The following is a 14,750-nucleotide window of genomic DNA, read 5'->3' as shown; positions in this document are numbered from 1 at the left end:
TTAAGTTATACTTGCAGGCTGCAGGCTCCTTAGGTAGAAATCATCTCCACAACATGACACAACAGCCAACAGCAGCTTTCCTTGCAAACCCCAACAGTTTTGATTCAGAGGTTTCTGCTCGCTGGTGTGCAGCTTATCTAGGAATGGGTCAAGGCTGTCATAACAGGGAAATTCCAAAGTGAACAGGTGCTTGGAGCATTTGGGACTTTTTGGTTTGGAGAAAAAAGCAGTAGGAGGCAACATAATAGAAGTTTGCAAAATTATGCATGACCTGGAGAGAGTGGACATTTCTTCTTTTCTCATAACACTGGAACTCATGGGTATCAAGTGAAGCTGAATGATGGAAGGTTTGGGACAGATAAAATAAAGTCCTTCTCTATGCATAGTTAAACTATGGAACTCACTCCCACAGGAGGCAATGAGGACCACCATCTTGGGTGAGCCAGTCACTGCCTCTCTGCCTAACCTACCTCACAGGGTTATTGTGGGGATTAAATGAGGAGTAGGACCTGGGAGACCTGGGTTCAAATCCCCCACTTGGCCATGAAGCTCAAGGGGTGCAGCCAGTCAATGCCTCTCAGCCTATAACCTACCTTACAGGGTTGTTGTGAGGATAGGATGAAAAGGAGGAGGAGAATCATGTGCACCACATTGAGCAACTCGCTGCAAATGGTGGGATAAAAATAAATAAAGCCACCTCTCTGCCTCTTCCCCAAAGCTGTGATAATAAAGGCCAAGATGCACATACCGAGCCAGTGTTCTCCAGTCAGTTTCCCAAATCCATCCCTGTAAGCTTCCCACCCACGGAAGAAATTCACGGAGCCATCCTCACGCCGCTGGAAGACCTGTAGTGGGAGAAATCAGTGCAGGATTAATAAGAACGAGTGAGAGAAAGTGTGTGTGTGTGTGTTCACTGGGGGGGAGGCGGGGGCGAGCCTCCGTCAGCTTTGTCTCTGCCTCCCCCATTCACAGTCCAGTTTGAAGAGCGATGGTGCCGCTTTATCAGATGAAAGAGTCGAGATGCAAACTAAAAACCCCGTTAAATTGGCTAATTATGTTGGAGTGGTTCAGCAAAAGGGACTCTGAAGAGGCTTCCTGTCAGGATTAATAGGGAGGTTGACACTGAAACCAGAAATGTTATGTTACAGATATGGCGGCTATTAATTTTCTCATTCTAGGCTATCACCCAGGGAACTTTCTTCCAGCCCAAGGGCCGCATTCTCTCCTGGGCAACCTCCTGGGGGCTGCAAGCCAGGCTGGGAGGGAGGCATGGGGCATGAGCAGAGTTCAAGGGCACATTCCAGCCAGGCAAAAGCACTCAAGAAGGATACAAAGCATAGGTAGTATGGAGCCTATAGAAAGAAGAAATGGCTGAGGAGGAGGTAAAGCCTGACCGGAGTCCCAAGGGTTGTATCAAGAGCTCTCCAGGGATGCACTTGGTCCCTGGGACTGAGGTTTCCCAACACTGTTGTAGGGTTGTTGTTTTTAAAGTAATGTGCAAAGCAGACATAAGAATATAAGATGATCCCTCCTGGATTAGTCCAGTGGCCCTTCTAGTCCAGTCTCCTCTTCTCACAATGGCCACTCAGATGCCTGTAGGAAACAAGCAAGCAGGAATTGAGCACAAGCGCCCTCTCCCCTCCTGGGGTCTCCTGCATCTAGTCTTCAGAAGCATGCCTGCAACCTGTGGAGATTAAGCATAGCCATTGCAGGTAGTAGCACAGCCCTCTCCTCGATGCATTTTTCTAATCCTCTTTTAAAGCCATCCAAGTTGGTGGCCATCACTGCATCCTATGGGAGTGAGTTCCATTTTTTAACTATCCTCTGCATGAAGAACTACTGAATTGTATTCTGATTTTGGATTGCCAGCAGATCTCCCCTTAGCCATGTGTGATCTTATGATTCAGTGTTTTATAACTCGCTAAACTTGCTGTTGGGTACATGACCTCCCTTCTGGTGCCCACGGTCTGCTATTTGTGAATGGTGTGCCAAGTGATAGGGAAGCCCTGCTGTGTTGCATTTGAACCACGGCGTCTTATAGGCAAACCCTATATAATGGTGAACGTGAACATTTCAAGCTGGTTTTCATTTCTGGGCAACAAGAGTTTTGATTAAAGATTAAGCAATAACGAACTGTGCATTTACCGGTTCGCCATACCCCCTTCTGCTGTGGTTCTCAAATTAGCCAAGTGAAATGTCCTCCTTTTGGTACTTTTCTTGCTTAATTAAACTTTGATCTATTGGCGGGAGAATCAAGAAAATACCTCCTGTATCTGCTACTCACCATTAATTAAGCGTCCATCCCCTGATTTAATGAAGCAGGGGCACATTTTGACTGGAAGGGCACCAAAAGGAAAGTTTACTTTCAGAACAGCTGAGTTCTCAGATCACTGGATTTTCAGCCGTGACCTAAAAGGCCTTTCAAAGTTGCCCATACAAGTACAATGGCACATCCATTTACTTTCAAGCAGCATTCTGGTGATGGTAACCCTATTTCCACTGGTGATGCCAATATGCCACCATTACCCTCGGGCTAATAATGGTTGGAGGGTTGGAACTGGGGTATTATTTCTAACAGTGGCAGGGAACCCTTTTCTGCTGGGAGGGCCGCATATTTTGGGCAACCTTCCAGGTGCCAGATGTAAAAGCAGGCAGACGTGAACTTTACCTCCATAAATTAAGCTAGTTTCATAGGCACATTGAAAGCTGCTTATACCAAGAGTCAGGTCAATGGTCCATCTATCTCAGAACTGTCTACACTGACTGGCAGCAGCTCTTCTTCTTCATATGTGTTACTTCAAGACTGGATTACTGCCATGTGTTCTATGTGGGGCTTCCCTTGCATTGATCCAAAAGATGGAGTTAGTGCAGAATGCTGCAGCCTGGTTGCTGACAGGACTGAGACATTGTCAGCATATCACACCTGAGCTCAGAGATCTGCACTGGCTGCTGTTTTGCTACCAGGCCAAGTTCAGTGTGTTATTATTATATAAAGCCCTTAACAACTTGGGACCAATTTACCTGCAGATGGTCTTACCTCATTTATGCCCACTTGACCATTTCATTCAGCAGAACTGGCGCTCTTACAGGTGCCACATAATACCCACCCTGCATTTTTAAGTAGTGTGGCAGCAACTCCCTGCCTATTCGTATCAGGCAGCTGGCTTCATTGTATTCTTTTTAGCACTGGCTAAAAACATTTTTGTTTAGACAAAGATGTCCAGATGCTTAGAAAGTTGATGTGGGTTTTAATCCGTTTTCAGTCTATTGTTATTCTCACCCTTCGAAAGTATTATGGTTGTTACTTTTCCTTTCTTGTTTTATCCTTTCCTTAACCTGCTTTGAGATTTCCTCCCCTCCCCCCCTCCCCCATTTTATTTTGTTTACAATCAAGCAGTTATAAATTTTATGGAACAAATAAATAAATACGTGGAAAGGCAGTATTTTGGGTATAGGGATCCCAAACAGTACAAGGCTTTTTAGCTTAAAACCAGCAGTGGGGGAATCCAACTGGCATCAAGGGAAGTTGGGAGGTTCACTCATTCTCATTCCACCCATTACTGCATTCTGTGCTGGACTCAGTTTCCAAACCAAGAAGCAAACAGCTTCTGACCATCTTACTCTCTGTACATTTGTCCAAGCCTCTATTTAAAAACAAAACAAAACAAAAAACCCACCTAAGCCAGGGATCGCCACCATTTCTGTAGTTAGTTTTGCAAGTGTGTGAAATATTTACAGTCAATTGCATTGGATGATAGGGAGTTGTAGTGTTCTGTGGAAGTGTGTGTGGAGGGGGAGGGGAAGAATTATCTCTGACTGATGTCCTCCCTCTCCTGTTTTCTTCCCATGAGCTGCACAAACATCCCCCACCACCAAACCCTTTTGCTATGGATGATTCTTCCTGAACAGATTCGGGCAATTTCATGCTGCATAAACTGCCCATGATTACATTATTGCAGTATCTGGAGGTTGAGCACCACCGCAGCCAGCATATGCTTCAAAATCCTGATGTGTTTCTGTTGCATCACAATGGAACATTGTTAAGGGGCAGCTAGGAACTGGGCTCCCCACAGTCTTAGTCTGGGGTTGTGTGCTAACCTGGACAGACAGGAAAACATGGATGGATTTATTTATTTTTTTTAAGGTGGGGAAAACAACAACAGGATTTTTCTTTTATTTTGCAAGGGCTGTACATGCTTTGTACAAAAAGGTCTCTGGGTCCATCCTCTGCATCCTCAGATGGGGCTAGGAATGTCCCTTTCCTGAAATCCTGGAAAGCTGTTGCCAGTCAGTGTGGACTATACTAAACTTGATGGATGAATGGCCTGACTCAGTATCAGACAGCTTCATGTGTTCCTACTTAATTCAATCAATACTTAAGAACATAAGAAGATCCTCGCAGGATCAGGCCAGTGGTCCATCTAGTCCAGCATCCTGTCCTCACAGTGGCCAACCAGATGCCTATGGGAAACTGACAATCAGAATCCGATCACAAAAGCAGCACCCTCCCCTCCTTAAGTTTCCAGCAACTTGTATTCAGAAAGCTTTGCTGTCTCCAACTATGGAGGCAGAACATATCCATAATAGCTAACAGCTATCAGCAGCCCTCCCCTCCATGATCTTGTCTAACCCTCTTTTAAAAGCATCTAAGTTGATGGCCATCAGTGCCTCTTGCAGGAGCAAGCTCCATAGTTGAACTATGTGCTGCGTGATTTTTCAGAACAATGAGGACTAGAATCTTGTTTATTGTGGCTAGGGGAAGGAGATAGCTCAGTGGTGGAGTGCACCATTTGCATGTAGAGAGCCTCAGAAGAGGCAGATTTAGGGGGGCATGATGGGTTCAGTCGCACAGTGTGCAGAGAGCATCAGGAGCACTGCAGGAAGTAAATTGACACTCGTTCCAGCAACTTTTGCTTGTTGGCCTGCGCAGTCCTTTTCTGTGGCCCCCAGAAGGCTGCTTAGAAGGAAACATGGCCCTTGAGGCTGGAAGAATTGCCGAGCCCTCCATTAGATGCTCCGCCACAGCTCCGACCAACTTTGCAAGCCCTAGTTTGGAGGCTGTGACATGATGCTCACTCGTCAGGCTCGCCTCTGATCCAAGCAGTACTTACCTTCTAGAATTAGAACCCTTAATTTTTATCCCTGCATTGAGCGCTTGAGAAGCTGCCTTCGCTAAGCCCCTTTGAAAGGGGCTTTGGGCCTGAACAGTTTGACGGCTGAAGGACACTTTTGCTGGAAAGGGGCCCAAAGCTGATTGCTAATGGAGAGCTTTTCTTGGCTCCCACATCAGTGGGGCATGGGGAAGGAGGGAAGGTTATGGGAGCAGGAGATAATGCAAGCTCCTTCATTAAGCTGCTTTGACCTCAGGCTGCAAAGTAGGCCAGTTGTCCATGGCACTGATGGAGGAGGGTTTGGAGGGGCTTGAGTTGCATTAGCAGAGAGCTCTCCCTTGCTCTCATTCTCCTCTCTGCAACCGTCCATGTAAAGGCCTGATTACACAAATGCCTTGAGAGATTAGTGGTTCGAACAGCTTTGGTGATAAATGCCTCTTTGCTGATTATCCCCCTTTGTGGAGGTGCAGAGACAGCCATGCATGGACCCCGAAGTGGCGCACAATGCCACAGCCACAGTTCCTTTGCCCCTCAATATGACGTATTATTTTTCCTCCCTCAGAGCTGATTTCTCTGTAGCCATGTGGGCTAGAAACCTGAATCTGAAATCAGGGGAATTTGCCATATCTTTTAATCTTGCCATCAGTACGTCATATAAGAAGGTCTAACAGGATCCAAATATGTCTGGTCACAGCCACGGAGTTCCAAGCAGATTAACACAACCATCAGGAGGAAAAGGGGCTGTGACGTTTTGCTAATAGCTAAGGTGTTGCAGTTGGGTCTGTATCCCTGAGGACTTAGTTTTATTGCTGGATCACAAAGGGAAAGCATTCATAGCTTCAAAGACAAGGGTCAAGAACTCAATACTCAAGTGTTCTATTCCAGGGTCAGAAAAGAAATTGATGTTGTTTGGTAAGGCTGCCAAGCTATGATTGAAAAACCAATGGCTCCTTAGGCAGTTCAGAGACAGGCTGTGCTGGGTAAATCTGGGGAATGGTGGCTGAATACTACTAGGGTATCAGATTCCAATATCATTTTCTTCATAAAAGATGGCTTTACACACAGGTTCATGTCTGCCCACCCTCGGCATGGCCACAAAGAGGAGATCGGAATTTTCTGTTTTAAATTGAACACACTTTAGCATGACATCCCAAACTAACCATAACAGTGGTTAGTCTTAACTATGGTTTGTCAAAAAAACCACAGTTTGAAGTCATCTTGTTCATACAAACCATCATTAAGATTAACCACAGATTATCCATGTTCAGGCATCACAGCAACCAGTCAGTGGTACAAAATGGACACAAAGCTTTTGAAATTCTTGCAAGCTGGGCCAGGCGGTGGTAGGATGCAAGCACCCAAGATCACTGCAACTTGTTTTTGTTTAGCATTGCACCTGGTTGAAGCCACAAGGCGGTTGGCAATAGTACTGTACTTATTGTAGGCAGACTACAAGAATCCTGACTACAGGGCTTACTTCTCTCCTGATTCAACCCCAAAATTTACATGTGTTGGTTTCCTCTCCCCTCCGCCCCGGAAGTGATCAGTTGTGACCTTTCTGAAGGTACTTGCAGTCCATTTGAGCATTCAAGCAATTGGCCTCAATGCCCCCCTCCCCCCGCACTGCCCACAAATCATCCAGAGGGTGACAGCAACAGTTTTAATAACCAGGGACCACTCGAGAGTGCATTGCTTTGATACTGCATTAACTTCACTGGAATAAAGGACTGTCACTTATGCGTCACTGCAAAAGGAGGTGCACATATATTCATATACTGTGCATCTGCTCTTTTATATGCATAGGTCCAGATTTAGACATACCGTAATTGCTATAATTGAAATAGACTGCATTTCACCCTAATGAAGAAGGCTGTGACCAGGTGGCCTCTCTGCCTTCCAGGTGCTCACCATTGATGGACAACCACAAAGGCCCCTCCTGATATCCCCTCTTTGGGTCTGTTAACTTTACAGCCCTTCACAGCCCTTCAAAACAGAGCAGTGTCCTTCAGCCTTCAGTCCCCAGATGTTGCTGGACCACTTCAGCTCCCAGCATCCTCCCAGCAAGTAGAGAGAGAGAGAGAAACATTTTTCAGGCTCTCTCACAGCACTAGAATTTATGGACAGCTGATTCAGGAAGGATAAAAGAAAAGGATTTTTCCACACAGCACTATGGAACTTGCTCCCATAGCAGGCAGCAATGGCCACCAACTTGGATGACTTTAAAAGAGGATTAGACATGGCTATCAAAGATTAATAGCCATGATGACTGTAGCTCCGCCTCTGTGGCTGGAGGTGGTAATGCTTCTGAATAAAAGTTGCTGGAAACCTAAGCAGGGGAGATTGCTCTTGTGCTCAGGTCCTGCTTGCGTGTTTACAATTGGGACACCTGTTTGGGATGACATACGGGCCTTTGTTCTGATCCAGCAGCCAAGTTCTTCTGTTTTTAATTTTGTGGAAAGCTGATCTGGGTACTGTACATCCTCACCCCAGAAGTTACTTATTTGTTTATTTCATAACATTTATACACTGCTTGTTTGGTTTATGGTTTTTTTTTTTTAATATAAAAAAGCCTCAGTCTGCTCTACAAAAGATAAAACAGAAAAATCAATAAAAACATCACACCCATACAAAAGTTAAAATACTAAAACAGATGAAAATCACCTCAGCATTCTAAGCATCTGGCTAGGCTTGTCTAAACAGGGATGTTTTTAGCTGGTGAGTACAGTGAAGGCATCTGCTTGATCTCAATAGGCAGGGAGTTCCAAAGTGCAAGTGCTGCCACACTAATTCACTGAGTTGTAACGGATGTGGAATGGGTATTATGTGGCACCCTTAGTAGTGTCAATTCTGCCAAAGCAGTTGAGTGCGCACATGTTGGGGACATTCCAGATTCAGGTGAAAGAAGATGGTTTTCTCATTGTTAGATTCTATGCAACAGGTATGCAGCAACTTTTTTGTGGAACATTTGAAAAAGCCTGTTCTTGCTTTTTCTTACTAGATTAATTGGGTTGTATCCAGTGCTATTATCCTAGAAAAAGAGGTGCTGGAACTCTCAGTGAACACCTCACTTGGAAGGGCATATTTTAAAAGTTTAACAATCCTTTACTACATCCTTTACTACATATTTTGAGACTTTAAAAGTCTGCTGGGGTTCTCTCAACAAAGAGTATGGGCCTTAAACTTGGATCTTGGCATCCAGGAATTCTCATTTTCTCTCTCTTTTGCACCAGTAAATATTAGCCAGTCAGTCCATATGCCAATGTTTGTCAAGTTCAATGTACTGATGGGCTTAACATACGAGGTAAATAGAACTAACTCTCTTCCCTGCTTTGCTGCCTGGGGGCAATTCTCACTCGCTGCAGGCAAGTAGCTATTTCAGAGCCTCAAAGAATCATGAACGTTCTGTACATATTTTTTTGTTGTTACACATCTCCCCTTCTCTTTTCACTTGGCTTTCAAGCTGCAGGTGAATTGTGTAAGTTTTTTGACCAGTAACTAGAGCTTTTAGAGTATCATTGAAACAAGAGTTGGGGTAAAAATACAAGTCAAAACCAAAACAGCAAACATAAATGGCCATGTCTGGGGGGATATTGCAACCCACTAGTTAAACACTAGTGTCACTTCTGAAAAAGGAAGGAAGGAAGGAAGGAAGGAAGGAAGGAAGGAAGGAAGGAAGGAAGGAAAGGTGTCATGACAGTGCAGTCAAACAGAATTGACTCAGAGGGTCAAAGGAGCAAAACCTAAGTTTGTCTTAACATGTTAGTGATGTGTAAGAGGTTCTGTCAGAAGCCTACCTTGATTTATTGTACAAGAAGAAAATTCTCTCTCCTTCACTCATGAGGTTCTGGCTATCCTCAAAAGTCCATGTTGGGACTGAGAGAGCTGGATTGGAATTGATCATCTGAGGAGCATAATGTAGAATCATAGAATTGCAGAGTTGGAAGGAGGACCCAAGGGTCATCTAGTCCAGCCCACTGCAATGTAGGAATCACAGCTAAATAATCCCTGGCAGACGACTACTCAACCTATGTTTAAAGACTTCAGATGAAGAAGCTAAAAAAATGAATTTCAAAAGGGACAAATGTAAGGATCTGCACTTAGGCAGGAAGAAGCAGCTGCACAAATATAAGATGGGTGACACCTGGCTTACTAGCAGTACATGTGAAAAGGATTTAAGGGTCTTGGTAGACCATGAATCAACTGTATGATGCATCAGCAAAAAGGTGCTGGTACTCACCATGAAGTTGTTACAGCAAGTGCCACACATTTAACCAGTGCTTTACATCTAGGACTGGGACGCAGGTGGCGCTGTGAGTTAAAGCCTCAGCGCCTAGGGCTTGCTGATCGAAAGGTCGGCGGTTCGAATCCCTGCGGCGGGGTGCGCTCCCGCTGCTCGGTCCCAGCGCCTGCCAACCTAGCAGTTCGAAAGCACCTCCGGGTGCAAGTAGATAAATAGGGACCGCTTACCAGCGGGAAGGTAAACGGCGTTTCCGTGTGCGGCTCTGGCTCTGGCTCTGGCCAGAGCAGCGATGTCACGCTGGCCACGTGACCCGGAAGTGTCTCCGGACAGCGCTGGCCCCTGGCCTCTTAAGTGAGATGGGCGCACAACCCCAGAGTCTGTCAAGACTGGCCCGTACGGGCAGGGGTACCTTTACCTTTACCTTTACATCTAGGAAAATGGTGTCGGTATTGCGGAGGATGTTGACAAGCTGGAATATATGCAATGGAGGGCAACCAAGATGATCAGGGGGCTGGGAACCAAGCCTTACGAGGAACAGCTGAAGGAGCTGGGTATGTTTAGCATGGAGAAAAGAAGATCTGAAGGGTTGTCACATGGAAAACTGAGCAAGCTTGTTTTCTGATGCTCCAGAGGGTAGGACCTGAACCAAAGGATTAAAATCCCATGAAAGGAGATTCTGATTACCATATTTTTTGCTCTATAAGACTCACTTTTCCCCTCCTATAAAGTAAGGGGAAATGTGTGTGCGTCTTATGGAGCGAATGCAGGCTGCGCAGCTATCCCAGAAGCCAGAACAAGAAGAGAGATTGCTGCTTTCACTGCGCAGCGATCCCTCTTGCTGTTCTGACTTCTGGGATTCAGAATATTTTTTTTTCTTGCTTTCCTCCTCCAAAAACTAGGTGCGTCTTGTGGTCTGGTGCGTCTTATAGAGCGAAAAATATGGTAAACATTACAAAGGAGTTTCTGACGGTAAGTGCTGTTGGACATTGGTGGCTCTCCTTCATTGGAGGTATCCAAACAGAGATTGGATGGTCATCTGTCAAGGATTCTTTAGCTGTGATCCCTGCATTGCAAAGGTTGGACTAGATTATCCTTTGGATCTCTCCCAACTCTACAATTCTATGATTCTATGGTCAAACACACTGGGACCCTGCCAGAGAAGGGCAGGAAATAAATTTGATGATGATGAAGAAGAACAATGGGATAAGTGAAGGCTATTGTGGAATGCTCCAAAGGTGTGGACAAAGAGTTTCTGCAGGATATGGAAGAGGACAGCAAACCAATGCAGGGATTTGAAATAGGATATTTATGATTATAGGTGGGAACAATTTTGGCAATGAACTATTTGATATTGCCATGACCAAGGAAGACTAAGAAGCAACAATGCAGCAGAAGGCAAGCAGAGTTCTAAAAGATGTAGAGGAGATGGGTTTTTGCAAAAGTGTGTAATTTATGTAAGAAGTTCACACACAATGGTCACAACAGGACCAAATGAGATGGAACAGACCTTGGCTTGAGTGCCATCGAGACCAAAATGGAGCATAATTTGCAGCTTGTCCTACCATAAGTCTGAAGCCCCGAAATGCATTTATCTGGGCCCTCTTTCGCATCTTTGCCCTGCGTGGTCCGGCTGATGCTCAAGGTCTGGATTTAGCCATGACATGTCTAGCATGCTGACAGACTTGTTGAGGCATTTTGCTGCCAGCGTGTTGCCTTGATGTTAAAACTATTTTCTCCTCAAAGCTGAGAGGATCCTGCTGACTGGGCTGGCTTTAAATAGGCACATAAGTATTGGAGTTATCATCTCCCACTGCCCTTTGAGAAGTCGCTGTTTCAGTCCTTGGAGCACTTTTGAAGCTGTGAGAAGGTACGGAGAAAGGTGGCCTTTCTTAACCTTTTCATGAGTGACTCCATCCTTTTCTCCTTCAACTCTTTTTCTCCAACCCAGATAGCAGTGAGGGGGAAACAGGGATGAGGTTGCCATTTAATTTTAATGATTTTATTAAGGTTATGTTATTACAATTCATTGTCAAAACTATTATATATGAAACATTCTTGTTTCCTAAGAAGAAAAAGAATGAAATATAAAGGGGAAAGAAAAAAGGAAGTGTATAAGGAGGGGAAGAGATCAGGGGGTTTTTCCCAGCCAGAACTCGCCAGAACTGTTCCAGCATCTCTCAAGTGGGCAATACTGCCATTATAAGAGAACAAGGGAGGTGTTCATAGTGAGTTCCCGCACCTCTTTTTCTTGAAAAATAGCACTGGAAGGGATAATAGAACAAACAACAAGAATTCTATAGTGTTGTGAATAAATTAAAGGGGGGAAATATATAATCATTTACACTGGCATTCCAGAAATGTAAGAATAAGGCCCAACACAGCTTAATAAATTTGCTTTCTTGATTATTATGTATTGCATTTTCATTATACAGTATTGTTATGAGGGGGTGTGGCAGACTCCCCATAGTCTCTACATTCAGTGGAGTGGCAGAATCTGAGCAAAATCATTTAGCAAGAGCTGGGAATAACATCAGCAAACTTCTTCATGACGCCAGCTTGGTAATGCCTTGCTGGGGGTGGGTCATTGAAGAAACGATGGCACTGATAGCCAGCTGTCAGCCCTCAATGGAAGTCATCAACCAGGCAGAAGGCTCTGCCAGTCACAGAAGGAAGTTGCCAGGGTAACAAGGGAGGTGATGTCACCACAGGAAGGGAGGGTGTCCTTTTACAACTGATGATCTGGGAGCAGGGGTTTCTGGGAAGAAGGAGCAGGAAGTGGGCAGAACTCTATGCAGGGACTGAAGGGCAGCAAACTAAAGGGCTGGGCTGGAGCAGGCCACTAACAGAGAGACGCGGGGATGGGGCTTAAGGTGCCTCTAAATCCAGTGCTGCGCTGCTTGGAAGGACAACCCCTCTTGGGATCTCTCTCTCTCTCTCTCTCTCTCTCTAACTCAGGTGTAAATATGTGCGAATAAACCATATTTCTAAGACACTGCAGTCTCCGTTGTGCCTGATTTTTCCCAAGTAAATGCAAACCCTGGTTAATTTCCAAGAACCTTGAAATCTCTTGCTGCCACACAGTAGAGGTTGGGGTGGCCGGTAACAATATGTAAGTTTTATAATTAAGACAGGTTTACCAGGTTTTCCTTAACTGGTCAGATATGGCAAGAGGGTCTTTATGTTTCTACTTTGGGGCAATACACTGTTTTGCTGTTGTTAGCGGTGTAGTAGTCAGCTGGAAATAAGTACTAATTACTTTAGATTGAAGCATCAACAGGAGAGTTATTTTAAGGTTTCTCAGGAGACATTGTCGTTTAATTTGAAAAAGCATGTGGCAGGGGGGAAATGGCTGCCTTCGCTAATTACAAGTGCATCAGAAAAACCAGTTCCTCTTGAGCATCATATCATTTGTCAGAAGGGGAAAGTCTAAAAACATCTGAAGTTGCTTTATACCGAGTGAGACCAATGAACTCAGTCCTGTATGGGTGGACTGGCAGCAACTCACCAGGAATGCAGACATGAATCTTTCCCCTGGCCTACCTGGAGATGCCACTGGGGATTAAGCTTGGGACCTTCTGCATGTAAAGCAGATGCTTTACTACTAAGCTACCACCTGTCCCCTAAAAATAAAGTAAGATTCTAGTCCTCATGGTTCTGAATAAAAGGCTGAATTAAATAAGAACACAGGTCCATCAGGAGTGCTGTTGTCTGCACTCACTGGCCACAGCTCTCCAGGGTTTCGGGCAGCCCTAGCTGGAAATGTTAATAATAATAATAATAATAATAATAATAATAATAATAAATTTATTTATACCCTGTCCAACTGGCTGGATTTCCCCAGCCACTCTGGGCGGCTCCCAACAGAATATTTAAAATACAATACAATGTTGGGGATTGAACCCAGGACCTGCTCTACTCCTGAGTTACTGTGGTCACACAGATTGAATCTCAGGTGCTCCTTTTTGCATGTGGCGCAATGTGGATTTATGTGGCTTGTGCCATTCCTTGAATCCATACAAAGCTTGCATCCAATTTGTGCTCAGTTTATTTGTCAGAGAAGGAAACCAGCAAGCCCTCAAGAAGCTGCATGAATCTCCTTCCTCAGCATGTCATGGGCTTCGCTGGCAACCTGAGCTGTAGATGAAGAAATTATATGATCTCATCCAAAGGGATTTATAGAGCAGCATGAGCAATTTAACCTATGTCCTGGCTCCCAGTAGGCTTTCAGAAACTGTGGAGTGGGGAGCATGTTGACACAGTGTGAGAGACACAACCTGTTTATATCCTGATCTAGTTCAGACAAATTGATTTGACTGTCCTGGAGTAAGCATGGGTTAAAAAAGAGAAAATAGCCACACATTTATCAGAGCAGTTCCACAAGCAGGGCTACTGGAGTAATTGTATTTGGTTCAAATTTAAAGACTTAATTTGCTAATTTGCAATATGTGAGCCAGTGTGATGTAGTGGTTAAAGTGGCAGATTAGGGCCTAGGACCCAGGTTTGAATCCCCACTTGGCCATGAAGCTCATTTGAGTGACCCCGGGCCAGTCTCTCAGCCTAAGCTACCTCACAGGGTTTTTGTGGGGATTAAATAAGGAGGGCGGAGAACCATGTATGCCTCTTTGAGATCCTTGGAAAAGAATGTGGGATAGAAATACAATAAATAAACACAGTTATTGATCAGCATCCACAGTTAAATTTTGCAACACACTTCTCTGGCCAAATATTGTGTACAAAAATGCATATAATAGGGTAAAGTGTGCATAAATGTGTGGAGAGTAGTCGTAGATATAGCACACCCAAGTGCATTTTGTTGTAACGTGTGTGGATTCAAATGAAGGTACAAATAAATAAATGTACAAATATACATATAAATAAATAAATGTTAAATAAATAAATAGCTATTTTTAATAGCTAGCTAGCTAGCTGTGTGTGTGCATAAAAATGTATGTTTTGGGGAAAATCCAAACTTGGCAGCAGGGCAGTTGGGAAAATGAGAAAGCGAGAAAAACAAAAACTGACATCCTCATGCGTAAGTTTCCTTCCTTTTTAGTTTTTCTTGAAGAGCTCCAGAGCTTTCAAAACCCACCTTTCAATTCCTCCATCACACACTGATGTCTGCTCATTTGGGCATTTACCTCACAGAATTGCCTTAGTGAAACTCAGGTTTCCCGCCTTAAAAAATATATATTAAGAAAATAGCTTTAAAGCTTTTAAGAACTACATCGCCAATCACTATCTGCTCATAGGATCCCATTTCGTTTCCCTCACAGAATTGCTCTTCCTACATGTTCCTGAAGATCTGGGTTCAGTTTCTCACCATTTTTTGTTTTTAAAAGAGCATCAGGGTGTGCAACAATTGCAGGCAAAATTTGAACATGCATAATTTCCCCCTCCAG

The 14,750-nt window shown here is 44.4% G+C and overlaps 1 protein-coding gene across 3 annotated transcripts in view; it reads right to left on the bottom strand.

Moving 5' to 3' along the window:
- FIBCD1 (fibrinogen C domain containing 1) overlaps positions 1-14,750 on the bottom strand; it is a 69,681-nt gene that overhangs the window by 4,765 nt on the left and 50,166 nt on the right. For all 3 annotated transcript variants that reach the window (XM_079961383.1, XM_079961382.1, XM_079961384.1), the window contains one exon: positions 749-845. In XM_079961383.1, coding sequence (XP_079817509.1) covers positions 749-845 — 97 coding nt within the window. The remainder of the gene's footprint in view (positions 1-748; positions 846-14,750) is intronic.

The sequence above is a fragment of the Podarcis cretensis genome (genome assembly GCF_951804945.1).
Source record: "Podarcis cretensis genome assembly, chromosome: Z".
In the NCBI taxonomy this organism is placed as follows: Eukaryota; Metazoa; Chordata; class Lepidosauria; order Squamata; family Lacertidae; genus Podarcis; species Podarcis cretensis.
This window is presented reverse-complemented; position numbering and strand designations above follow the sequence as displayed.